The following is a 26,849-nucleotide window of genomic DNA, read 5'->3' on the forward strand; positions in this document are numbered from 1 at the left end:
CTCAGTTAAATAAACAGATGTCCATTTGTGTTTACATAAAGAACATTGCAAGTAGAAATAAATGTTGGTGATTTTTTAAAGAATACTTCATAAAAATGTACAGTTACGTATCTTATGTTTGGTGAGAACGCAGGTGTACTATTCTGAGAAGAATACCATTTCATTAAGAGCTATCACAAACTTAGAATTTTAAATCATTAATTAGGTAATTTGTGTTTTTGTTTAAACATGCTGATGCCCGTTTATTATAATACTTTTTCTTTGGTAATCATTATAAAGACGACATTGAATACGTAAAACTTTTCCATTAGTCCTTCTTAGAAAATACATGAGTTATCTTATAAACGATTAATTTTTACTATCCTGGTTCTGTGAGGTTGGATTGGATTATATGAGGTTTTACTACTTTTATAGTGCAAATGATCCTACTGTTCCACAATTTTAAGATTGAATTTATTCAGCTAGTGATTATGTTCTCACAAATTGAAACTCTTTGTTGATTCACTTACATATACTATGATAAATAATATTCACTTCAAGGTACTTGACTGGATTGCCTGTTACATTGGTTTACACTCATAGGAAATTACTTATAATGTACTTGTTACATTTTATACTGTACTTGCTAAATTTTTACCACATTCTGTACATATGGCATTCCGTGATGAAACCTGTTTCAGTAAGTATTTTTCTTTAGCTTGTAATTTTAGAATAACTTACCCCATGTAGATTTAGTATTTTTCTAACAATCACTTTTTAAAAGCTCTGTCAGTACCACTCATTTAAAAAATAATTATAGGAGATTATCATTTGGATCATTTTTTTATCAGTGAAGAAATTCAAGAATTTAAAACTCATCCTTTCTTCAAACTCTAGAATTTTGTGTAACATGATCTGCAAATACCACTTAATTGATAATTAACCAATCTTTATTTTTTACTATTTATGTTTAGTTGCTTTTTAATATTAATGGCTATTTACTCTATAATCTAATGGCAATACACAGGGTCATTTGCATCTAATATTTAAGTATCATTAGAATGTTCTCTCTAAAATATTAGCTGCTCTTTTTAAGACTCCATCCTAAAGCAATGTGACATTGAATTCTGCAGATGTGGTTGAAATTTCTTAAATTTCCTTAATGTTCAGATATCTTACCCGTGGGATATAGACATGATGATGATATTTTTATAACACTTTATAACATGCTTTTTCTTTGTCTGTTAGTCTCATTTGATAAAAGCCCATGATTGGCTAACATAGTATAAATATGTACTTTTTATTTCTTTAATCACTAAATAATGGTATATACTGCATACATGCTTTCTAAAATTTAAAGCATTTTCTTTATTTAAGGAAAATATTTTTGAGAGAATTATTAAGCCAACAGCTTATACTATGGCCACTTAACAATCTATAGTTTTTCATTCTTTTAAAGATAAGTTCACCTCTTAATAAAGATTAACTTTATTAGGTAAAGGTGGATATTAAGAAAATACATGAAAATGAAAAAATGAATTTTTTTCATTCTTTTACTTTATTATTCTGTTACTTCTTTTTGCTACTGTACTGGCTAAGAAAATGTACATTTGAATGATTTGATTTAATTTTTTGATAATGATAATTCTTAAGCCAGCTGTATAGTATATATATAACATTTAAATAATAGTCTTCATTAAAAAAATATTTTTCTTAGAGTACAGTATTGTGCTTAACTTGGAATAGAAAATTTAGGATTTACACCATGCATAATTTTTCACTTCCTTTATGTGATTGGTAACTGACTTAGTGTCAGTTTTGTTATTAAAATACGTATATATATATAAGTATCACTACCCTCTGATCTTAAATTAAGAATGAAAAACTATTGTTACTATGAATATTTATTTTCATTAACTGTGCTGTCTTTTCAACTTGCTGCTGAATCAGCCTGCATTGACATTCTTTGCCTTCTGTGTCTTGTCTATCTTTACTTTTTCCATTAGATCCTCCTACTACTACCACCCTTCAGCCTACAATTCAGTGGCATCCCTCAACTGCTGACTTCAAGGATCTAGCAACAGAACCAAAAAAATTGCCCTTCCCATTGTCAACTTTGGCAACAATTAAGGATGACACGATCGGCACGATCATTGCTAGTGTAGTGGGTGGGGCTCTCTTCATAGTACTTGTAAGTGTTTTGGCTGGAATATTCTGCTATAGGAGAAGACGGACGTTTCGTGGAGACTACTTTGCCAAGAACTACATTCCACCATCAGATATGCAAAAAGAATCACAAATAGATGTTCTTCAACAAGATGAGCTTGATTCTTACCCAGACAGTGTAAAAAAAGAAAACAAAAATCCAGTGAACAATCTAATACGCAAAGACTATTTAGAAGAGCCTGAAAAAACGCAGTGGAACAATGTAGAAAATCTCAATAGGTTTGAAAGACCAATGGATTATTATGAAGATCTAAAAATGGGAATGAAGTTCGTCAGTGATGAACAGTATGACGAAAATGAAGATGACTTAGTTTCACATGTAGATGGTTCCGTAATTTCCAGGAGGGAGTGGTATGTTTAGCAACCACTAAATATGACTTAATGTACAATGTTTCATTCATACTAGTTGATCATTTTCAGATTGTTCATACTTTTTCTTGGGGGAAGAATAAGCTTTTTCAACTTGATTTTCAAGCTTACTTTTTATATTCTGATTTGACAAATGGAAATGTAAAATCTGGGTTCAATGTATCTGAGCTGCTTTACAATTTTTTTTCAATGCTATACTACTGTCTCAAGATTTAAATTTTAATGCAGAGTACTTTATTGGTCTGAGGCACACAGGTAAGAAGAAATGTCCATTAAATGTATGACTTTTTGGTACAAAAATTAAAAGAAACAAAAAAAAAAGGAAACTACCTTGGCATTGTATATTAAATGTTTACCTAAGACTATATAATCTCAAGTATAATGTTTATTGAACATATACCTCTCAAAATTTATCACCACTAAATGATACTACATCTAAATTGACTATAAAACTAATTCAAGAAATGTTTATATATATTTTTAGTATACAAAAAATTCAGCCTGATGAAACACCTTTTCTTTTCAAACATTGTTTTCTATGTTTCTATACAAATGGAATCTTACCTCTGCATTTTAATGAGCCTTGCCATAATGACTGTAGAGTGGCTTTTCAAAGGTATTTTGTTGCACTAAAAACTGTGGTAGTAAACTCAGTGAACATGATGTGTGGAAGAGCATAATTAGCTGATCAATATTTTTGTCCAAAATACATTTAAGAGTAATAAAAACATGCCTTTTAAACATGATAATTATTACAATTTTTTTTCATCTCTGGAAGACAATGCTTATATTGTCATGCGAACGTTGGTACATGAAGTGGTAGTTTTGTTTTAATGCTTTATGTGCTAAATATAATAATAATGAGAAGATGGTACATAGTTTAATAGAGTGTAGAGAGGACATTTCACTATATGGAAAACCATGTAAACAAGCAAACAAGCATTGGAGTACCATTTTTTAAAAAATAAGACATGTTTCAGACAAGAATCTGTGCAAAGAATGTGGTAGACCATCTTGTTTTAGTCATTTATTGATGTTGTTCAAACGGGTAAATATATATAGGAAAAAATAGAATAAACTTGGAAATTTGAGATTTAACAAGAAAAAAAATCTTAGTTATAGAACCAGTCACTAACACTTGCTGATGGATGTTGTCAAACCATCCCTTCTTTTCTCCTAAATGTTTGTATGTGTTTCAAGATTTTTGTTTTCCCAATTAAAACTGGAAACACCATGAGGTTTTTTGTTTTGATTTTTACATAATTAAGTTTATTCTTTCCAAAAATCATGCATCTTTTGCAAAAGAAATCTTTCCTGAATCTTCAAATGTGGATCTTCTTTGTGACGTACTTAAATTAATTCTGCAGTGGGAATCTATACAACTATAATAATGACAACTATTTTGTAGCCCATAGAATATGTTTTTCCTGTTGATGATTCATTTGAAAAAAGGCCTGTAGAATTGCCTTTAGGTGTTTTGCCATGGAATTAAAATAGAAGTTTGTAGGAGAACCCTAAATTGACTTATTTTGTTAATAAAGACAAAGTACTTTTTTTTTTTTTTTGCCTTGTCAACCTACCCCTTCTCAATCTTCATCAGATCTAAAAAAAAATATTTTTATAAGGCAAAGTTCTAACATGTTCATAGAATTTTGCAAGTAGTGAAGGCTTTAATCTCAATGATTATAACTTAGTTTATTTTAACCAGCAGTATTTTGTGGAAGTTTGAAATCTGTTTTCTTTCTCTCCCTCAAAAGCTTAGTATAACAGTAAAGTATTGGTTAAGGATACAATTACGTAAAATTCGCTGATGTCTTGTTGAAAATATTTGTTCTAAATATAGCTTACCACTGAAAAATATTAAGACTCTTTGATCCAAATCATTGGAAGAAAAACTTTCTTGTAATACTCTATGATTGAAGTGACTTTTAATTTAAATTTTAGCAATGATATGGCCATAAAAAGATGAGTCTAAAGCTTTTTTTCTTTGGAAGATGTAAACTTGTGCCTTTTTTTAAAATCAAAATCTCATCTTTGGAACAGTGCTTTGAAGTGCTGTATGAATTTGAGAAGAGTAATCCCATTTAGAATATCATACAAATCTCTATTTGATCTGAAGGAAGTTAGCAGTGTTTCAGGAGCTGTATTTTAAAAGTATAAATATCTACTTAGTGATCGTGAATTTCCTTTTAAATTGTGGTCATTGTGTAGTTAGGGCTTTTTGTTTGTTTAGTTTTTGCTGGTTTGTTTTGTTTTTGGCAGTAGAGGGTGACATGGAAAACTGCAAGTGAGTATTTGATATATTCTCTATCCTTAATCCAAAGCATTTAGCAAACTAAAAGACTTCAGAATTTTAAGAATCTGCTACTAATGCTTAAGACTTTCTGAAGCATTGCACTGTTGTTTATTAGAACTTTATGTATGTTTACTGTACATAGAGACTTGTTTGTAAGCATAGTCATATTAATAAACATTTTGTTAAATTAATTTTGAATATCAGTAATGTACACAGCTGACTGATGAGTTGAACTCCTACTCTCTTCTTGGAAAAGATGGCAGAATAGTTTTACTATATTTTGGCCATGTTTATATTTATTACTTTTATGTTTGGGCCGGCCGGTTTTTCATTTTTGTATTCACTTTAGAGTTTTCTTTCACACTGGTTAAAATACTTGTACAGTGAAGATTAATTCAACTCTTTCCCTTTTTTTTCCATTTTTATTGAAATGTCTTGAAACTTTAATAGGATAGGGGTTAACTTTAAAAGTGATATTTGAGAAGTACTTTATAGTTGAAAGATTTAGTATTTTACCATGTGCCTGAAAGGTTTCCATTTGATAAGTCTAACATTAAATAAATCGTTAAGCTTTTTCAGTAGTAGTATTGCTTCTGATAGCCATAAATAGGAAAGTTTTATAATGGTATCCCTGGCTGAATGTTTAGCACAAGAGGCTGTAGGAAGTATAATGTATACGTGCAAAAATTGAGAGAAATGTAGCAATATTAGATGTGAAAACATCTGATTTGAGTTTGATTTTGCTTTTGGTAAATACTGCTAAAAACAAAAGTATGAACAAGAATTTATTAATGTGTGGAAGTAATCAATGTAAAGTATAAGAAAGAAATGGTACCCATATTGATTTTTTAATTTTAATGGGAATTATTTACAGATTGAATTGTTTTTCTTATTTACTTGTTGATGTACCATCCATAAAAAGCTCCTTTCTCAAATTTTTGGTATGTTGGGATATATTTAATTTTGATTTGTACCAGGGATTTTTTTTTTTTTTTAATCAAGTTACTTATCCGGTGGTAGCCCCAATAGCTGCGCAACAAATCTTTAAATAAAAGTTTTTTTAAAAAAATTCTTTAGAGGCATATTTCTGTAACAAGCCTATGGTTATGGATTACCTTCTTTGTCCCGAGAGAGAGCGAGTTTGTGTTTGTGTGTGTGTGTCTCTGTAACCTGCTGCTGCTGCTAAGTCACTTCAGTCGTGTCTGACTCTGTTCGACCCCAGAGACGGCAGCCCACCAGGCTCCCCCATCCCTGGGATTCTCCAGGCAAGAACACTGGAGTGGGTAGCCATTTCCTTTTCCAGTGCATGAAAGTGAAAAGTGAAAGTGAAGTCGCTCAGTCATGTCTGACTCCTAGCGACCCCATGGACTGCAGCCTACCAGGTTCCTCCGTCCATGGGATTTTCCAGGCAAGAGTACTGGAGTGGGGTGCCATTGCCTTCTCCCTCTGTAATCTAGTTCCCTTTAATTAATGATGTTTTGTGGAATTAGAAATGAATTAATTTCTCTTTCCAAACAAAACCATACCAGGTTAAGGATACAGTTAAATAAAATTTGAGGAACCATTTGGGTATGTTAACCATTATAAAATTTACTTCTAATTAATCATAGAATTCCTATCTCATATATACATATAATCAGTAACATTCCCCACAGTCATAAATTGTCTTATCTCTTTAGCCCTAGCAGTTAAAATGTTTTAAGTGTTTTGCTGTGACTTTGACATCAGTTTTTTATATATTAACTTTCAGTTTGGAATTAACAAATTCCATAAGATATTTTTTAAGTTGACATTTAGTGTTTTTACTTATAGCTTATGAGCTGCTTCAAGTAGGAATAACATTGATTCTTATTCTCCTTGTTCCTTATTTCTGACCTTTAAAATTATAATACAGGGACTCCCTGGCAAGCCAGTGATTTAGACTCTGTGCTTCTACTTCAGAGGGCTTGAGTTCAGTCCGTGGTCAGAGAACTAAGATCACACATGCCCTCACATGCTGCATGGTGTAGACAAAAAAAATAAAAATTAAAAACTAAAAACTTGAAAACCTAAAATACTTAAACCAAAATAAAATTATGATACACTTTTCCTCTAAACTTTAAACTATTTTAGAGCAAGCAGCACAGTTTTTTCCCCCCCAAATAACATACAATTTGACTGAATTAATTTTGATTTCATTCTTATACCAATAAAAATTCATGCACAAAAGAATCATTGAATAGTGTACAAAATATACCAACTTTTCTGTTTTTAGATTGTTTCTATTAATGCATTTGTTTTCTTCTGTTATACTCCAATAAGCACTGTTTTTTAAAAAACGTGTTATCTTCTTTGAATTGAGTAGTGATAGATTTCCATCAAGAGCTTAAAACCAAGATTGCTTTCAAAAGCTTTTGCTATATACCTATGCTTGGAATCATTTCTTTTCTTGAACCTTGATAATAGTTTTATCATGTTCACTTCAATTTCTAAAGATAAAACGATTCAGTTTTCTGATGTTTTATTTCACTTGCCTTGGGTTGGCCACAAAGTTCATTTATATTTTTCCATAAGATGTTGCAGAAAAAATGAGAATGAACTTTTTGGCCAACCAAATAGCTTTTATTCTGGCTGGGCACTGTGGATGAAACCTAGTGAAAGTTGAGTAAAGTATAAGTTATTCTCAAAACTTGAGACTAATTCAAGACCTCATTCCCTTTCATGCATAATATTTCTATATAGACATGATATCCTAATTTTCATAGTCTCAGTTATGAGAAATATCTCAAGAAAAACCTAGTCTTAAAGGGACAGTTTTATCTAAAAGTTAGAGGTAACAAAACCTAGAGGCTTTGACTTTTTAAAAAAATTATTTAAAAATATGCAAAAGTAAGACAGAATAATGAAAGGAATGTTCATGTACCTGCTTCAGTTATTGTCCATTCATGGTCAGTCTTGTTTCATTTAAACTCCGGTCTGCATAGTCCCTCCTGCCATTATTATTAGTTCATCTGTAAGTATGTCAGTCTGTAACTTGAAAGATAAGGAACATTTAGAAAAAGTAATCACAGATTCATTACTCTGCCGAAATGAATCATTCCTAATATCAAGTATCCAGCTACTGTTTAAATTTCTAATCATCTCTTTTTACAGTTTTAGCTAGTAACCAAATATGATCCACACATTGGTTGGTTGAAATGTCTTTTAATCTGTGTGTTCTTTATGTGCTGTTTCCCACTCCCACACTTCTCCCATGCAGCATCGTGGGAAGAAACAGCTTCATTTGTCTTGCAGTTTTCCAGTTTGGATTGTGCCAGTTGCCTGCTCCTTTTGCTTGCATCTCTTGACAGATCTAGAGCCTTGATAAGATTAATGCTTAATTTTTGGGAGCAAGGTTACTTCTTAAGTGGTGGTGTTTCTCCATCAGGCACATAATACCTGGTTTTCTTGCAATATTAGCAGCAATTTGATGCTCAAAGCCTAAACTTAGTGACAGGGAACCTATATAACATCTAGATCTATTAATTCTGTTTTTTACCATACCATGTACTTTGATGTCTTAGTGACTATATTCATGCTGCTCCCTTGACCTGAAATTCCATTTCCTCCCTTTGCTGTACTGGGAAATCAGTCTGTATTCAAGGTCCAGTTCAAATTACAGCTCAGTGAAACTTTTCCCTTCATAAGTTAATAACTGCTCTTCATAATCCTTTTTTATCAACCTATATCTCCTCTACTGTAATACCACATTATTCTAGTTATTAACTATCTTCTCTAGGTTAGTGGTCTTCAATGGAACTTGACTGTACCTATCAGTTAAGAATTCGTATGTACTCCTCATATGTAGAGTTTATAAATTATATGTGTGCTACCATAGAAGTTTGCTATATGCATTATAAAATATTCAAAAGTGAAAATTTTTAAATTTGATAAAGTAACATTTTTAAAAGATTATTTTCACTAAAAGAGGAATCTTTGAGTAAATAATATAATCGTACTTCATTTTAAAAAGTTGGCTTTTTCCTCACTAAAACATTTTTGAGAAAAACCATACGATTGAATGTGCTTCATTTGTCTTTTCGTCTTGGTTTTACACTTTTTGATTCAGTGATTAAAAGTTGTAAGTCCATGTTGAGTATATTTTGACACTGGTTTTTATATATGAAAGCTCAGTTACCTCTCAGAAACAAGTAGATTCAATGAAAGATGTATATTTTTAGGGACCTTAACAGTTTTCATCCCAACTACTGTTTTTAGCGCTAGTCTTCATGTTCATGGTGTTTGGTTTTTCAGTGTCAATGCTAATCACCCTCATATTAGCTATTTCAGCCCATTATGGGTTTAGTGTGAGGTTTGTTAAAGAGGAGTGAATATAAATTTATATTTTATTTGGTTTCTAATTATTTTATCTGAGGGGGACTTGATTTGTCACATCTAATTAGCTTGCCATGGTTTTATTTCATAATGTAACATGCAGTTTAGGTATTAGGAGTAAGATATTTGCATTGCCATTTTGGAGGATTTTGTTTTATTATTTGTTCCTATGTTACTGGTGTTCGTTCTGTCAATTCTTTGCAGGAATGACATTTACCAAGAATAAATGCTTACTAGTATTTAACATGGGTTAGCACTGATACCCTCACTTGGTTTATGAGTCAGATGTTCACTTGTCACATAGAGCACCCGTGTCATGCCTCCTTTACATTTTTTATTTTTCATTAAATCTAGATAAATTTTTAGTTCAGCTGAGCTCCCATATGTCATAATACATCTGTCACAAGATGCGGACTATGATGAGGAGGACAACCAAGTGAAGATGTAATTGTCTGCTTTAATTCGGGACTGTCCAACTCCACACTCCCCATAGGATATCTTGGGTGCCCTATGTGGCAGGGTGCCACCTGATGCATGGACCTATTAGGGCTACCAGTGCCAATCCATATTAGTACAATGCTAATTTTTATTAAATGCTTTCTCCCTCTCTTTTATTTTTAGATAAGTGATCATTTCTTTCTATACTTTATTAAAAATAATAATTTTATGGATTCTCCAACACTGTTATGAGGATTTTGTTTGCTATTGCGAGGAGAGGGGCTGTAAATGTTACCTTTGCATTGCTAGCACTTAGAACAAGACATGACACACCTTAGGTTACTATTGGTAATTTGTTGGATGAAAATCTAAGGAGACCCTCCTGATCCAAATAGAGGACCTTCATTAAAAAGTAGTGACATAAATATATGGATGGATGTAGAGGCTTAGATGTCATATTGATAAGTGTTAAAAGGACTTTTTATGAAAAGTGAGAGTGGGGCATATTTATGGGGAAAATTGGTAATACGGTGACATGTAGTGTGGGAATATTTATGTATTTTAACCCAAATAAAAGTTAGGAAGATAAATTTGTATAGTATATTAAGCTGTGAATTAGTTGATGGATTATATTAGTTTTGGTAAAGGAAATGAAGAAAAAGGGATGAAACTTAATGTTTCAGTTAATTGTTAAGATTTGGTGTTTTAACATAAGTATAATAAGGGACTATAAATTTCTATACTCAATTTAAAATGGTTTTAGCAAATTGCCAGAAACACATATTTTAGTCTATAGAATAGTATTTAACTTTTCAAAACTATAAAAGTGCCTCAGTTTCAGATGTGAGCACATATTTGAATAGCTTTTATGTAGTTTTATTCACTTATATCAGAGTGATAACATGGACTTTAGTTCAATTTAATATCTGTAATATTTATGTATATTTTTCAAAAAATAATGAAAGTTATTTGTAACTGATGTTTGATAGTTTTCTCCATAATCACCAAAATCTATGGTGTCTATATTTCTATGGATAGGGTATTTTGGTTGTACTGAGGAATGCTATTTTTCTGTTTTTGGAGGTGGTTTCCAATGTATATGGATTCATAAGCTGCCATGATAACAGGAATATGTTCTTTGGGGAGACATGCATCAGTCCTTTAATGCTAAATATTTGAATGTTTGTGTTTTTGTTTTCTGCTGCTTATAAACGTAAAATTAGATTTAGTAGAACATCTTAAGTGATGGTAAGGTAATGTTGCTTCATGTCAATCACTCAGTAAACTAGCTTGATGTTTAAAAATGCCAAATTTTTATACATTTGCTTGCTTAATTTTTTTTTCTTCTGGTTTTGTTGGAATATAGAGACTATGTAGATTATGTGGGCAGGGATACAGGGAGGCAGTGTTGGGGCTAAATTCTCAAATTTTGTCAAAAATCTTTGACTTGAATGCAAGAAACTTTAGCTTTTCATTTACATTTCATACTGGTGTTCATCACCCGTTAATACCTTTAAAATCTTAATGCTCTTAAATGTATTATTTCTTTTCTTAATTAAATTTTGAAGAATTGAAAAATCAAAAAGCAAACATGAAATTATGGCATGTATGTACTTGACATAATTAGTTTACCTGTGTGGAGTATGATATCCAGTTGGTAAATGGATTCATACCTAAAATCTTAATTTGGACTAATTACATTCAAAAAGTAACCTGAGTGTTTGAAAAATAATTTCAGAAATATTACTATAAATATGGTATAACTTTGTCATTATCATCAAAATAAGAACACTCAAATTTAAATTCTCCATACATAGGGTCACTTGACTCCTCAGGAAAAGAAAAACTTCTCTTAAAGGGAAACTTTCGACTAGTGTGAAATAGGTAGCATACTTGACACACGGAGATTTTTAAAAAATTTTGCCTCTGACAAGGTGTATCATGTTGGTCAGATAACTTTTGCATTGTAACCTTAAAAGGTTTCAATTGGCCTATTGTTAAAACCTGAATACGAAACTAATTTATATGGTGGGAAAAAGTGATAGTATAGATGAGAAGATTAGCCCTATATCATCCCAAGTCTCTTCTACATTTATAAAAGCAGAGTATATTTGGCTTGGTTTTCAATTTTTTTTCTCATGTAGCACATATTCAAATGGAGTTAGTACTGGTTAGAGATACGTGCAACAATGAATGATGAACCAGGTATGTATTAGCAAATGAGGGTAACCTTTTGAATGATGAAGCAGGTTATATTGTTTACAATAATTGTGTATCTTTAGATTCTATTCAGTATTTGAGTTATTGTTGAAATTGGTTACTTGGCACTCACAGGTATGAGATTTTTAGTCTAGAATAAAACTAATAAAATGACACATTAACAAACCCAAGATGTTAGTTTGCTAGGAAATTGGTAAAGAAGTGAAACATTCTTTTTAGCAATCTAAAACACCGCATGACTCACATTTGAATAAAAACAGTTGAAAAATACTCTTAAATACAGTATATTTGGAAATTCTATGATGGTAAGTAGATGAAATATTTCAAAACTGATAGTGCTTTGATTCTATTTAAATTTGTCATGTCTGGAGTCCAGTAGTAACTATTTAAGGATGTATGTGAGCATCAGTTTAATTGAAGACAAAAGAGCTCTTTATTTCCAAATAGGGGACCCAAAAGAAGAGATTATATTAGATATTACAAAAACCATTCTTTCCCCAAAAAGGCGTACGTAGGGTAGGGTAGAGGTTTGTGTCATGTCCTAACCTAGCTTTATTTCCTATTCATTGACTGAATGACCTTGGGCAGAACATTTAACTTTAGAACAAAAGTATCTTCATTTATAGAATGTTACCTTAAATATCTTATTGGTTAGATAAATTGAGTATATTGAAGGTTTTTTGTAACTGATGGGTCATTCCTCAAAATTTAGCTATTGGGTGTAATACGGCTGAAATTGTCAAAATAATACCTATGTCAATAATTGTACCTATAATACAATGTCAAAATTGATGGTTTTGTAATATCCATAATACTTATATTTGAAAATAACTTTAGTAAGTTCTCTTACTTGGGAATTCATAAAATAGGGTGGCTTTAAAAAAAAATGTGTGAAATGCTAACTAAAATACGTTTTTAAAATCCTTTCTTATAAAATTTTTATGATACAGGCTGGAAATGAGAAATTGATATTCAGAAATTATATAGTGTGTAGCCAGGAGATAGGGAAGAATTTACATAATTTTGTAGTAGAGACACTATCTTAAAGTGTACTATGTATTAAATGTGTGTTAATTAAGGGAAGTTATCTGCAACACGTACTGTTTTAGTCACATTTCTGTTTTAAAAACTTAAATTTTGCAATGTCAGCTTTTGGCTGTTTATTACTAGAGAGCTAGGGTATTTTCTGTTTTTTAGTGTTATTTTTCTTTTTCTTGAAGATTTTTGGTTTCTTCAATAGGATTTCTTTTAATATAATAAAAGCTGAATATGGTGTTGGCTAACTCCATTAAAGCATACTGAATAGTTTTTGTTTATCATCTTTTAGAATAAGAAATTAGTTTTCATCTTTTCTTCTTAAGACAAGCTTTCCCCATAGACTGTAGATTCAGTCATTCATACGTGACAAGGGATATTCTTTTCATAACTTAAAAAAAGTAAAGTTGGGAGTACTAAGGTTACATCTTGCAAAGAGTGTGTGAGCATTAAAAAGTAACATCAAGTTTGGGGTCTTCTTACCTTGTGGCTGGATAACATTCTTGCACATTGTAGAAATCAGAGGACAGGAATTCAAGAATTCTTTGTAAAATTGCTTGAAAAACCTAATTTTTGTTACTTTTCAGATGTTCCATTTAAGCAGACTTCTTCTATAGCTGTAGCTGGAGCTGTAATTGGAGCTGTCCTTGCCCTCTTCATCATTGCTATCTTTGTGACTGTGCTGTTGACTCCTCGAAAAAAGAGACCGTCCTACCTTGACAAAGTGTAGGTAACTTTTTTGCTGGTGTTTAAGTCAGTCTTTATCATTACAGCTACTCATATGAAAAGTGTCTGAGGGATAGAAATAAAGATACTGTTAGGTATCTGTAAGATGGCTAGTTTTATCAGAAAGTCTCAAACTACATCTTGGTAAATAAACAGTTGCAAGTTGCATATTTGGCTATTAGAGACAAATACATTCTTTTTTTTTTTTTTTCCTACAGTATATTATACATCTTTCCAAATGGTAGCATAATGACCCTTTATGTTGTCCTGCCTTCTGAATAAAGATGCAAGTCTTCAATGAAGTAGTTGAAAGACAGATAAAAAGTCTTAGAAGTTTACTTATTTAGATTGTATATGCCTGTCTTATGTATAGATATAACTTAACTTGCAGCTGCCAAGTCATTAAATGTGTTGAGTTTTAAAGTTTTTATCTTAAAGAAATTTGATTTTGGTGAATTACAAAATGTGCATCTTTTTTTATTTAAAGAGAAAGGAATGTTTTGGACCTAATCATTAGATAGAGTTATAAAAAAGAAATTACATTTTGTTGAATAGTCAAAAGACTGATGTCCCAGTTCACTTAATTCCATCAGCAGCTTTTGTTACTTTACCTGTGAAATGTAAATAATACTTTTCCTGCTTACTTCACATGGCTTTAATAAGAGTAGAATAAGATGATGTTGTTTATGAACTGTGAAGTTCTATACAAATGGCATTATTTCTTGTGTGGTTATTAATGGTTTTATATGAAGATATAAGGCTAGCTCTCAAAGAATGTATTCTGTCTTCATAAATGCTTTGTGTATGTCTTTGCCTCTCTGGCACAGAGCACAAATCTTTTTGGGTTAAAAGCACCTGGGTGACCTGCTTACCTCACACAGCTGTGATAAGAGTAGAATAAGATGATGTTGTTTATGAACTGTGAAGTTTTGTACAAATGGCATTATTTCTTTAGTGTTTTTACATGAAGATATAAGGCTCTCAGAGTACTTCTTCTGTCTTCATAAATGCTTTCTATATGTCTTTGCCTCTCTAATCTGGCACAGTTAAAGCATGAATCTTTTGGGGTTAAAAGCACCTGGGTATTAGTCTCAGGTCTATTATGATCGAGTTAATAGTATGACCATGAATGAATCACCTCCATGAACCTTGGTTTTCTCACCTAAATGACATATGGCACCTTGGAGCTATATATTTGCTGTAATTTTTATTACATTAAGGGAAATAATTACTTTAAATAAAAGAAATAAAGTACTCTTTCAGTCTGTTACCTGCGAGACTGAATTTCTTTAATATTTCAAGAGTAATTAACTGGTTTGTGGTTAAATTCATATTAGTTGCTGAATTATCTCAAGCTTTTCTATAATTTCAAAAACATACTTTACTAGTAGGCTAGTAATACATGTAATGTATTTTATTAATTGTTTGAATTCTAATCATTTAAAATATTATTTCATGACCACATTGATAAGTTATTAGACTACTGAGAATTTGTAATTTGGCCTCTATAGCTTTCATGTTCTTTATCTTTTAATATAGGTAAAGTTTTTTTTATTTACTAATCTTAATTACTGAAAATTAGTTATCTGTGATCTTCAAAAGTAAGAGTCTATATAAAAAGCTGCTTTCTAAAATGCAGAAAGCTACAAGATATTTTTAATTCTATTTTTGTTGTAATATAACAATTAAAAAATATATGAAAATACTTTGTTAGTTGATTAGGTCATTTTGGCAAAGGTAAATGCATTCCCCAAGGATATAATAGCCTGTGTTTGTTTCAGGTGGCAAGATTTATAATGGTTTGTAGATTGAAAATCTTAATTTACATGATCAATGTTCTAAGGGTGACCATGGCTTTTGAAAACTAATTTTAGAAGTATTTCCAAAATGTAGTATAAACTCATTTTTTCATTACCATTTTAAGATACGGTCTTTTGCTAAGCCGCTTCAATCATGCTCTCCTCTTTGTGACCCTATGGACTGTAGCCTGCCAGGCTCCTGTGTCCATGGAATTCTCCAGGCAAGGATACTGGAGTGGGTTGTCATGCCCTCCTGCATGGGATCTTCACAACCCAGGGATCCAACCCATGTCTCTTATGTCTCCTGTATTGGCAGGCAGGTTTTTTACCAGTAGCATCTCCTGGGAAGCCCTAAGTCTTTCAAATCACTATTATGACACTTTGGAGGAAAGTGTTTTCCATCACACAGTTGACTATTTTAAAATGTTGGTATGCATGGTCACATGTAAAAAATATACAATACTTAATTAGTCATATACTAGTGCTATGCTTAGTTGCTCAGTTATGTTCAACTCTTTGTGACCCCATGCACTGTAGCCTGCCAGGCTTCTCTGTCCATGGGGATTCTCCAGGCAAGAATATTGGAGGGGTTGCCATGCCCTCCTCCAGGGGATCTTCCCAACCCAGGCATCGAACCCAGGTCTCCCGCATTGCAGGTGAATTCTTTACCGACTGAGCCACCAGGGAAGCCTAGTTATATACTAGATTGCTTGCTTAATAACAGTTTTCAAAAAATGATTCTGTATGGGTTGCTTCTTTTTTTAAATTTTTGAAGAATTGTTTATTTCAGATTACTCCTAAACATTAGAACCTGTAAAGCTCGTTTACTTTTTTCCAAATATGATTAATGGAAATGTAAGAATTGAATTAAACATGTATACTAATACAACTATTAGTATGAGGAAAATATTCTCAAAACTTAAGAGAATCTTGATGGTTCCCCACTCCCCTTTTTTTTGTTGTTGTTTTGTCTTTTGTGAAATGTGGTAATCATATTTTTTAAACTTTTTCATGCAGGATCGACCTTCCACCCACACATAAACCACCTCCTAAGTATGAAGAACAGTCTCCCCCTTTGCCTCAGAAAGACCTTCTATATCAAGTAAGTATCCTTGAGTACACTTAAAATAAAATGAAATAAAAAATACGAAGTAGTGTTTGTTTCAAATTTTTCAATATTTATTTCTAAATATTATTTAGTCATTATACATTAAGTATTATACAATAATTTCTGTGAAACATTCAAGGAATCAAATTTAGTCTACAAATTGATTAAAAGAATTTATGGCTGGTATAGATAAAACAAATCAACACTGTATTAGGAGTACAAATTTTTGCTTAAAGCCTATGACTGAAGACTTATTATTAATACAGTTTTATTGACATACAGATCTATTATATGCATTTTCCTATAAAATAAAAGAAAAATTGAGTTTTAAGGTTTAATATGTGATGGAGCAGTTTTTCTCCTTGGCGTATGTATTTTGTTTCTTTTCAGTATATGCAAGGTCTAAGTTTTTGCTTTTATTTAGCAACAAAAGGTTTATATTCCAATTTAAAATATTGGGTATGAATATTGGGCCCCATTTTACACTGATGATAATTTAAATTTTCTCTTAGAATCAGTTTACAGAAATTCATGTGAAAATACTGATTCAATCATTCTGTCTTAGATTCCATATCTAAACTAATATGCTCTACTTGGGAAAGTTTAAGCCAATGGAATGTTTGAATACTTTTATTCTTAAGTTTTGGAGAAGGAAATCGCAACCCACTCCAGTATTCTTGCCTAGAGACTCTTTTAGACAGAGGAGCCTGGTGGTCTGCTGTCCATGGGGTCGCACAGAGTCGGACATGACTGAAGCGACTTAGCATGCATGCATTCTTAATTTTAATTTTTTTTGTTTCTTTCCTCTATCACCCATGGGACTCTAACCCCATATTGGAGTTTTATTACCTGAGAAACTATTCTGGAATATTTTTGTTCTAAAATATGTCCTGTATCTTCAGCTTGAATAAGGCAAATCAATTGCCCACCAACTAATTAATTAACTTGGAGGGAAACCTTAAAAGGAATATATCTGTTTCAATGTTCTCAGCTTCTGTTCCTTAGTTGACTGTCTAGTTGATCTACTGCCTGCGTAGGGCAGGGAGGAGCATTTCACAGAATGTGCACTCATTGACAGTGGGTACCAGCTTGTCATCTTGCACAACTTTGGTGTCCTAGAGATGAAGGTGACCTATCTTTTCAGAATTGTTGTTTTAACACACAGTACAGCCTCACATCTCCTTTGGCAAATGAATTAAATTGATAAGCAGTGTGAAATGTCAGCAAAGGATTTAGCTAGAGGTGTTGTTAACTGCTGCAGATGGATAGGATAGCTGCCTTCTTCCCTCTACAAAGCTGGAAGTTAACTGGAGGATTTCTAGATTCAGGTGAGGGGATAGTTTAAGAATGTTGTTAGTAATTTTTAGTACAACCTTAACTGCATATAATTTTATTCTTGTCCATAAAATCAACTTATTATGTTACTTTTTATTTAATATTTTCAAACTAAATATTTATAAAAGTTTATAAATTGAAAAAAAATTACTTGGCACAGATGATGGGACCTGGTTTTAGTTAAGAAAATATAATTTCTATATATGTAAGTGCTGCTAAATAAACACAAAAGGAAGATTTTTCTTGGATGATTTGATAATGGTACAGACTGAAATTTTTATCCTTGGAGTCAGAAAAAGCTTCCTGGATGGATCAGTTTGGAAGTAAGATTTTTGATGCATGTGATAAAATTACTCAGTTGTTGATTAGAATAAATTTCATAATCACAGGCATAAATCTAGGTGGAAATGAACAGTTATGTGAAAGAGTAGTGGAAATTTTAGAAAGGGAATTGGTGGGACAGCATCTGCAGTGGATAACACTAGACCTTTGGAGTTAGAGACCACCTAGGATCACTGTGACTTTTTCCTCATCTATAAAATTAAGCAGGTGAGGATTGATTGTTTCCCTCTTCTAGCTATTAAATTGAGTCTATAAGATACTGCTAAAGGTCAGCTGGTTGCATCATTTTGCTTAGGAGAGTCAAAACGAGTTAGAAATGAAATAATTCTTAATTCTATAAAGATTTTAAGAATAATTCAGGCTAAAATTATTATCCATCAGTAAGATAATTTGTTGTGATTCATGCATTATAATGTCATATGTTAATTATATGGCTGTTTGTGTTTTAATTAATGTTGTGATACCAAAATGCAAAATACACAGAACTGTTTCCTAGTTACCTAGAAATCTGTAAGTGTGTAATTACTATCTAATTAGCTTCATGCAATGATAACCACGCCGCAATAGTAAATGCCATCATAATGTTCTGCTTCAGTAGATAACTTGTCAACTTTAGACTTATGAGGTAATTCCTAATTGAAGTCAATAGTCCTTAGTCCTCACACCAGGCCATGCTCCCAAATACTGTCATGGCTTTAAGGAAGAGAGTCCCACTTGTTCTACCCATTGGTGTTCTACCCTTGGGAAACCACACAAAGAAAAAGATCCTTACTACTTATATTTGTTTCCATCTGAGCCACAGGGAAGCCCATTAGTTATTCAGTTGCATCCAGCTCTTTACAACCCCATGGACTGTAGCCCACTAGGCTCCTCTGTCCTTGGAATTCTCCAGGTAAGAAAACTAGAGGGGGTTAGCCATTTCCTTCCTCAGGGAATCTTGCCAACCCAGGGATCAAAGCCAGGTCTTCTGAATTGCAGGCAGATTCTTCACTGTCTGAGCCACCAGGGAATATTACCAAACTCATAGCTGAGAATTTTCACTCTAAATATAAGCTGGAAAATGAGGCCTAGTATTGTGAAGACGTAATTTCCTTTAGTGGGAAGGGAACTATTACCACACTACAGAGAAGATGTGTGGAGGCCCACAAAAATATAAAAAGAAGGAAATAAAAAGAGGAATTTCTCGCCTGGTGGTAAAGAGTAATTAAGAAATACTATGGCTGATTCATGTTGATGTTTGACAGAAAACAACAAAATTCTGTAAAGCTATTATCCTTCAATTAAAGAATAAATGAATATGAAAAAAAAATACCACCAGCTTGTTATATTATTAGTTGATAATCCTACAAAAGTGAGTCTCCATTTAGGAAACTAATATTAACTCATGACATTAAAATATATTTTACCTTTTTATTATGGCTTATTTTCTTAACATTTTAAGTAATATATAAGTATATTTTTGGTACAAAAATGCAAATAGTACAGATATTTATAGAGTTAACTATTAAAGTTTTCTTTCATCCCCCTATTCCCAAATACATTATTTCTTTCACAGAGGTCACTGTTGTTACAAATTTAAATATCCTCCCAGACTTTTTCCCACCTGTTTACTTTGAAGTATACATCATCCTTGTCTATAGCTACAAGTAGTTTAATTTTTAAAAAACGTAAATGTGATCATAGAATACATATTGTTCTAGAAACTGCTTTTTCCACTATTACAAACCAATATTTTTCATAATGATTAGTGTTGCCACCTTAATCAAAATCCTCTGTGTTCCTAAAAAGGAAGATTCTGGAGCACAGTTTCAGTTTTACTGAATCAGAATCCCAGGGGTTGGAGACAGTGGGCATTTTACCTAGCTCACCAGGTGAATTTGGACTTCGCTGGTGGCTCAGATGGTAAAGCATCTTGTTTACAATGCAAGAGACCCAGGTTCGATCCCTAGGTCAGGAAGATCCTCTGGAGCAGGAAATGGCAATCTACTCCAGTATTCTTGCCTGGGAAATCCCATGGACAGAGCATGGTAGGCTGCAGTCCATGGGGTCGCAAAGAGTCAGACAGGACTGAGCGACTTCACTTTCACTTTCTTTCCAGGTAAATTTTAATGCACATTCATGCTTGAGAACTGTTGCTATTTCTCTATGTCATTCTTAATGGCTGTAATTATATTCTACTGTGTTGATACACCACAAATTGCCTAATGATTTTCCTAGGTTGTTTTCTTTTTTTTTTTGTTACATTAATTGTTGCATTGAGCATAGTTTTTTATACTTTATTATACACATGTGTTTATAAAATATATGCAAAAAATAGAACTGCTATGAATATTTTTTATATTTAAATAGGTGTCAGATGGCTGGCCAAACTAGATGTATTAATTTATATTCCTATAAATAGTATCAATTCAGTAACTGAGGCGTGTCTGACTCTTGGCGACCCCGTGGACTGCAGCGCTCAAGGCTTCTCTGTCCATCACCAACTCCCGGAGCTTACTCAAACTCGTGTCCATCAAGTCGGTGATGCCATCCAACCATCTCATCCTCTGTCATCCCCTGCTCCTCCTGCCTTTAGTCTTTCCCAGCATCAGTTCAGTTTAGTTCAATTCAGTTGCCCAGTCATGTCCCACTCTTTGCGACCCCATGAACAGGAGCATACTATGCCTTCCTGTCCATCACCAACTGCTGGAGTCTGCCTAAACCTATGTCCATTGAGTCGGTGATGCCATCCAACCATCTCATCCTCTGTCATCCCCTTCTCTTCCTGCCCTCAGTCTTTCCCAGCATCAGGGTCTTTACAAATGAGTCAGTTCTTCATATCAGGTGGCCAAAGAATAGGAGTTTCAGCTTCAACATCAGACCTTCCAATGAATATTCAGGACTGATTTCCTTTAGGATGGACTGGTTGGATCTCCTTGCACTCCAAGGGACTCTCAAGAGTCTTCTTCAACACCACAGTTCGAAAGCATCAATTCTTCAGTGCTCAGCTTTCTTTATAGTCCAACTGTCACATCCATACATGACTACTGGAAAAATCATACTTTTGACTAGACAGATTTCATTGGCGAAGTAATTCCTCTGCTTTTTAATACGCTGTCTAGGTTGGTCATAACTTTTCTTCCACGGAACAAGCGTCTTTTAATTTCATGGCTTCAGTCAACATTTGCAGTGATTTTGAAGCCCAAGAAAATAAAGTCTCTCACTGTTTCCATTGTTTCCCCATCTATTTGCCATGAGGTGATGGGATCAGATGCCATGATCTTAGTTTTCCAAATGTTGAGCTTTAAGCCAACTTTTTCACTCTCCTCTTTCACTTTCATTAAGAGGCTCTTAAGTTCTTCTTCCCTTTCGGCCATAAGGATGGTGTCATCTGCGTATCTGAGGTTATTGACATGTCTCCCAGCAGTCTTGATTCCAGCTTGTGTTTCTTCCAGCCCGGCATTTTGCATGATGTACTCTTGCATATAAGTTAAATAAGCAGGTTGACAATATACAGTCTTAACACACTCCTTTCCTGATTTGGAACCAGTCTGTTGTTCTATGTCCAGTTGTAACTGTTGCTTCGTGACCTGCATACAGATTTCTCAGGAGGCAGGTTAGGTGGTCTGGTATTCCCATCTCTTGAAGAATTTTCCTCAGTTTGTTGTGATCTACACAAAGGCTTTGGCAGTCAATAAAGCAAAAGTAGAAGTTTTTCTGGAAGTCTCTTGCTTTTCCATGAGCCAGCAAATGTTGCAATTTGATCTGTGGTTCCTCTGCCTTTTCTCAATCAAGCTTGAACATCCAGAAGTTCACAGTTCTCATAATGTTGAAGCCTGGCTTGGAGAATTTTGAGCATTACTTTGCTAGCATGTGAGATGAGTGTGGTGCAATTGTGTGGTAGTTTGAGCATTCTTTGGCATTGCCTTTCTTTGGGATTGGAATGAAAACTGACCTTTTCCAGTCCAGTGGCCATTGCTGAGTCTTCCAAATTTACTGGCATGTTGATTGTAGCACTTTCACAGCATCATCATTTAGGATTTGTAATAGCTCAACTGGAATTCCAATACCTTCACTAGTTTTGTTCATAGTGATACTTCCTAAGGCCCACTTGACTTTGCATTGCAGGATGTCTGGTTCTAGGTGAGTGATTACACCATCGTGATTATCTGGGTCGTGAAGATCTTTTTTGTATACTACTTCTGTGTATTCTTGCCCCCTTTTCTTAATATCTTCTGCTTCTGTAGGTCCATACCATTTCTGTCCTTTATTGTGCACATCTTTGCATTAAATGTTCCCTTGGTATCTAATTTTCTTGAAGAGTTCTCTAGTCTTTCCCATTCTATTGTTTTCCTCTATTTCTTTGCATTGATCTCTGAGGAAGGCTTTCTTATATCTTCTTGCTATTTGGAATTCTGCATTCAAATGGTTGTATCTTTCCTTTTCTCCTTTGCTCTTCGCTTCTCTTCTTTTCTCAGCTATTTGTAAGGCCTCCTTAGACAATCATTTTGCCTTTTTTGCATTTCTTTTTCTTGGGGATGGTCTTGATCACTGCCTCCTTTACAATGTCAGGGACCTCTGTCCATAGTTCTTCAGGGACTCTGTCTATCAGATCTAATCCTCTGGATCTATTTGTCACATCCACTGTACAATCATAAGGGATTTGATTTAAGTCATACCTGAATGGTCTAGTGGTTTTCCCTACTTTTTCAATTTAAGTCTGAATTTGGCAATAAGGAGTTCATGATCTGAGCCACAGTCAGCTCCCTGTCTTGTTTTTGATGACTGTATAGAGCTTCTCCATCTTCAGCTGCGGAGAATATAATCATACTGATTTTGGTGTTGACCATCTGGTGATGTCCATGTGTAGAGTCTTCTTCTGTGTGTTGGAAGTGGGTGTTTGCTATGACCAGTGCGTTCTCTTGGCAAAACTCTATTAGCCTTTGCCCTGTTTCATTCCATACTCCAAGGCCAAATTTGCCTGTTACTCCAGGTATCTCTTGACTTCCTACTTTTGCATTTTAGTCCCCTGTAATAAAAAGGATATCTTTTTTGGGTGTTAGTTCCAGAAGGTTGTAGGTCTTCATAGAACCGTTCAACTTCATTTTCTTCAGCTTTACTGGTTGAGGCATAGACTTGGATTTCTGTAATATTGAATGGTTTGCCTTAGAAATGAACAGAGATCATTCTGTCGTTTTTGAAAGATTGCATCCAAGTACTGCATTTTGGACTTTCGTTGACTATGATGGCTACGCCATTTCTTTGTGCTGGTTCTGGCTGAGGAAATGGCAAAGAAGAGGGATGTGCATTCATTTTCTCCTGCAAGGACTCCAGAATTAAAACTCGCTGCTGAACAACCGTCAACAGGAGAAGGTTGAATCCCACCAGAAAAAGATACCTCACATCCAAGGGCAAAGGAGAAGCTCCAGCAAGACAGTAGGAGGGGCGAAAACCCCATACCCACCAGAGACACTTGGAGTGCTCAAACAAACCTTGTGCACACCAGGACCCAGGATAAAGGAGCAGTGACCCCAAAGGAGAAAAGAGTAGTAACCCCAAAAGAGACTGACCCAGACTTGCCTGTGGATTTCCAGGAGTCTCCGGCAGAGGTGTGGATCAGCAGTGGCCTGCTGCAGGGTTGGGGGCACTCAGTGCTGCTGTGCATGCATGGGACCTTTTGAAGGAGGTGGTCATTATCTTCATTACCTCCACCATAGTTTAGCCTTAGGTCAAACAACAGGGAGGGAACACAGCCCTGCCCATCAACAGAAAATTGGATTAAAGATTGTCTGAGCATGGCCCTGCCCATTAGAACAAGACCCAGTTTCCCCCGCAGTCTCTCCCTTCAGGAAGCTTCCATAGGCTTCTTATCCTTATCCATCAGAGGGCCAACAGAATAAAAGCCACAATCACAGAGAACTAATCAAACTGATCACATGGACCACAGCCTTGTCTAACTCAGTGAAACTATGAACCATGCCCTCTAGGGCCACCTAAGACGGAAGGGTCATGGTGGAGAGTTCTGGCAAAATGTGGTCCACTGGAGAAGGGAATGGGAAACCACTTCAGTATTCTTGCCTTGAGAACCCCATGAACAGTATGAAAAGGACACTGAAAGATGAACTTGATACTGGAAGTTAGTGGAGAAGTAACTCCATAAAGAATGAAGGGACAGAGCCAAAGTAAAAACAACACCCAGTTGTGGGTGTGACTAGTGTTGGAAGTAAAGTCTGATGCTGTAAAGAACAATAGATAGTATATTAAAACTCATTTCCTTCTCTAATGTTTACTAGAATTTTTGTTGTTGTTTGAGAAAACTGGAAAAATAATCTAAAAGCTTTGTTGATTCTTGGAAGAAGTTTCATGATTGATCCCTTGTTTGTAGTTATGTAAACCACCTATTTGCATCATCTTTCAAATTTATAGTTACTTTTTGAATTTTGCTTGTTAATATTTTAGCAGTTCTTTCATATGGACAGTAACTTTTTGTCTTGCATTTGTCTCTTATTTCTTAACTTTATCGTGTCTAATACAGAAAGTTTAAGTTTTTATGTAGTTAAAATATCTTTGGCTTTTTCCTTGTAGTTTGTAGAACTTGTATATTATCTAAAAAGACTTCCTTCCATTCCCCCTCTCTCCCTGATCTGGGGTGTTAAAAAAATCATATAAAACTCTTTAACAGTTTTATAGGATATTTTATTTTAAATAACATTTGAAACGTATTTTTGCTTATGATGTATAGTAGTGACCAGTTTCCCACCCCAATGATATAACCAGTTGTCCAGAAATTATTGAATTGTCTGTTCTTTTCCATGATTTGAGGACACTTTTATCTTAGAATAAATATTTCTAAACTCTTAATTATTACATTGTTCTGTATTTCTCTTCTTAAAGCAAGACAGCACTGTGCTTTTTTTTTTAAATTTTTTTTTTTTTATTGAAGTATAGTTGATTTACAATGTTGTATTAGTTTCTGGTGTACCACTAAGTGATTCATTACACATATGTATGTGTGTGTGTGTATGTATATAGGCATGTATTCTTTTTTATATTCTTTTCCATTATGGTTTATTATAGGATATTATATATAGTTTCTTGTGGTATACAGTAGGATCTTGTTATTGATCCATTCTATTAATATTTATAATAGTTTGCATCTGCTAATATTTAAGCACAGTTTACTATCTGGAAAATTATGATTTTCCCCAAATAATTCACTGTCATATATCTTATTCTTTCGTAAATTTTTGTAAAAGTTCATGGCAGAGTGTTGTGAAGGAAAGTTGTTTCTATTTTTTTTTCTTGAGTGTATAATGCATACAAAACTGTATAAAAGAGTAGTTTCTAAGGTCTTACTACCATTTCCATTCCTATTTATCCTACTCCTACCACCTCCTACAAAAAAACATTTTTATAAACTTCTTCTTTGTCTTGATATAGTTTAATACGTAGGCAAGGAAACATTCATTTTATCTTTTCTCAAACAAAAGGTAACATATGTTCTCTGTTATAAACTTGCCATTTCCTCTTAAGATACACTGGAGATCTTCCTTTGTTGATACAGAGCATTCTCATTCTTTCTATGTCTTCGTAATATTCTAACGTGTGTGTATTGCATAGCTTATAATGTCAAAATGTTTTAATATACCAATAATGTTGCAGTGAATAGCTTGGTATATATACTATTTTATATCTATGCAAGTATAATTGGCAGGATAATTTTTTAGACTTGCCTGGACGTGAGTCTGAGTGAACTCTGGGAGTTGGTGATGGACAGGGAGGCCTGGTGTGCTGCGATTCATGGGGTCGCAAAGAGTCGGACCCTACTGAGTGACTGAACTGAACTGAACTGTACTACATCAAATAGTAAATGTGTTTATGTGTTTTATAGATACTGTCAAATTGTCCTCTATACATATTTTACTATTTTGCACATGTATGAATAATGCTTGAAAGTGCCTCTTTGTCCACATTCTCACCAACAATATATGTATTCCACCTGATTCCACTTGATTACTGGTGATAGGTGAAAAATAGTAAATATATAATTGCAGTTTTGTAATCTCATCATTAGTGAGTCTCAGCATGTCTTCAGATGTTTAAAGGGTCATTTCTTTTCCTGCAAGCCATCATTCTTTTGTGTGCTATTTAAATATGTTATAAGTAGATACGAAAATTTTTTGAGTTGATTTCAGCATGAGCAGTATGTACATTGTTCATCAGTATCCAAACATGTGGTATACAGTGTTAAGTAAGATGAATCTTATATTCCCATAGATTTATGTGATAATATAAGGAGATTAAGAACTTGTTCAGTTCAGTCGTTTAGTCATGTCCAACTGTTTGTGACCCCATGAATCGCAGCACGCTAGCCCTCCCTGTCCATCACCAACTCCCAGAGTTTACTCAAACTCAGGTCCATCGAGTCAGTGATGCCATCCAGCTATCTCATCCTCTGTCGTCCCCTTCTCCTCTTGCCCACAATCCCTCCCAGCATCAGAGTCTTTTCCAATGAGTCAACTCTTCGCATGAGGTGGCCAAAGTTTTGGAGTTTCAGCTTTAGCATCAGTCCTTCCAATGAATACCCAGGACTGATCTCCTTTAGAATGGACTGGTTGGATCTCCTTGCAGTCCAAGGGACTCT

The 26,849-nt window shown here is 33.8% G+C and overlaps 1 protein-coding gene across 5 annotated transcripts in view; it reads left to right on the forward strand.

Moving 5' to 3' along the window:
- The window catches only part of NECTIN3 (nectin cell adhesion molecule 3), a 304,770-nt gene that overhangs the window by 68,939 nt on the left and 208,982 nt on the right, over window positions 1-26,849 (forward strand). For 4 of the 5 annotated variants that reach the window (XM_070368935.1, XM_070368925.1, XM_070368916.1 and 1 more), the window contains exons 6-7: window positions 13,504-13,642; window positions 16,459-16,543. In XM_070368935.1, coding sequence (XP_070225036.1) covers window positions 13,504-13,642; window positions 16,459-16,543 — 224 coding nt within the window. Of the gene's footprint in view, window positions 1-1,985; window positions 5,930-13,503; window positions 13,643-16,458; window positions 16,544-26,849 lie in introns of those variants that run through there. The other variant, XM_070368909.1, reaches the window with a different exon arrangement.

The sequence above is a fragment of the Bos mutus genome, chromosome 1, assembly GCF_027580195.1.
Source record: "Bos mutus isolate GX-2022 chromosome 1, NWIPB_WYAK_1.1, whole genome shotgun sequence".
Lineage (NCBI taxonomy): Eukaryota > Metazoa > Chordata > Mammalia > Artiodactyla > Bovidae > Bos > Bos mutus.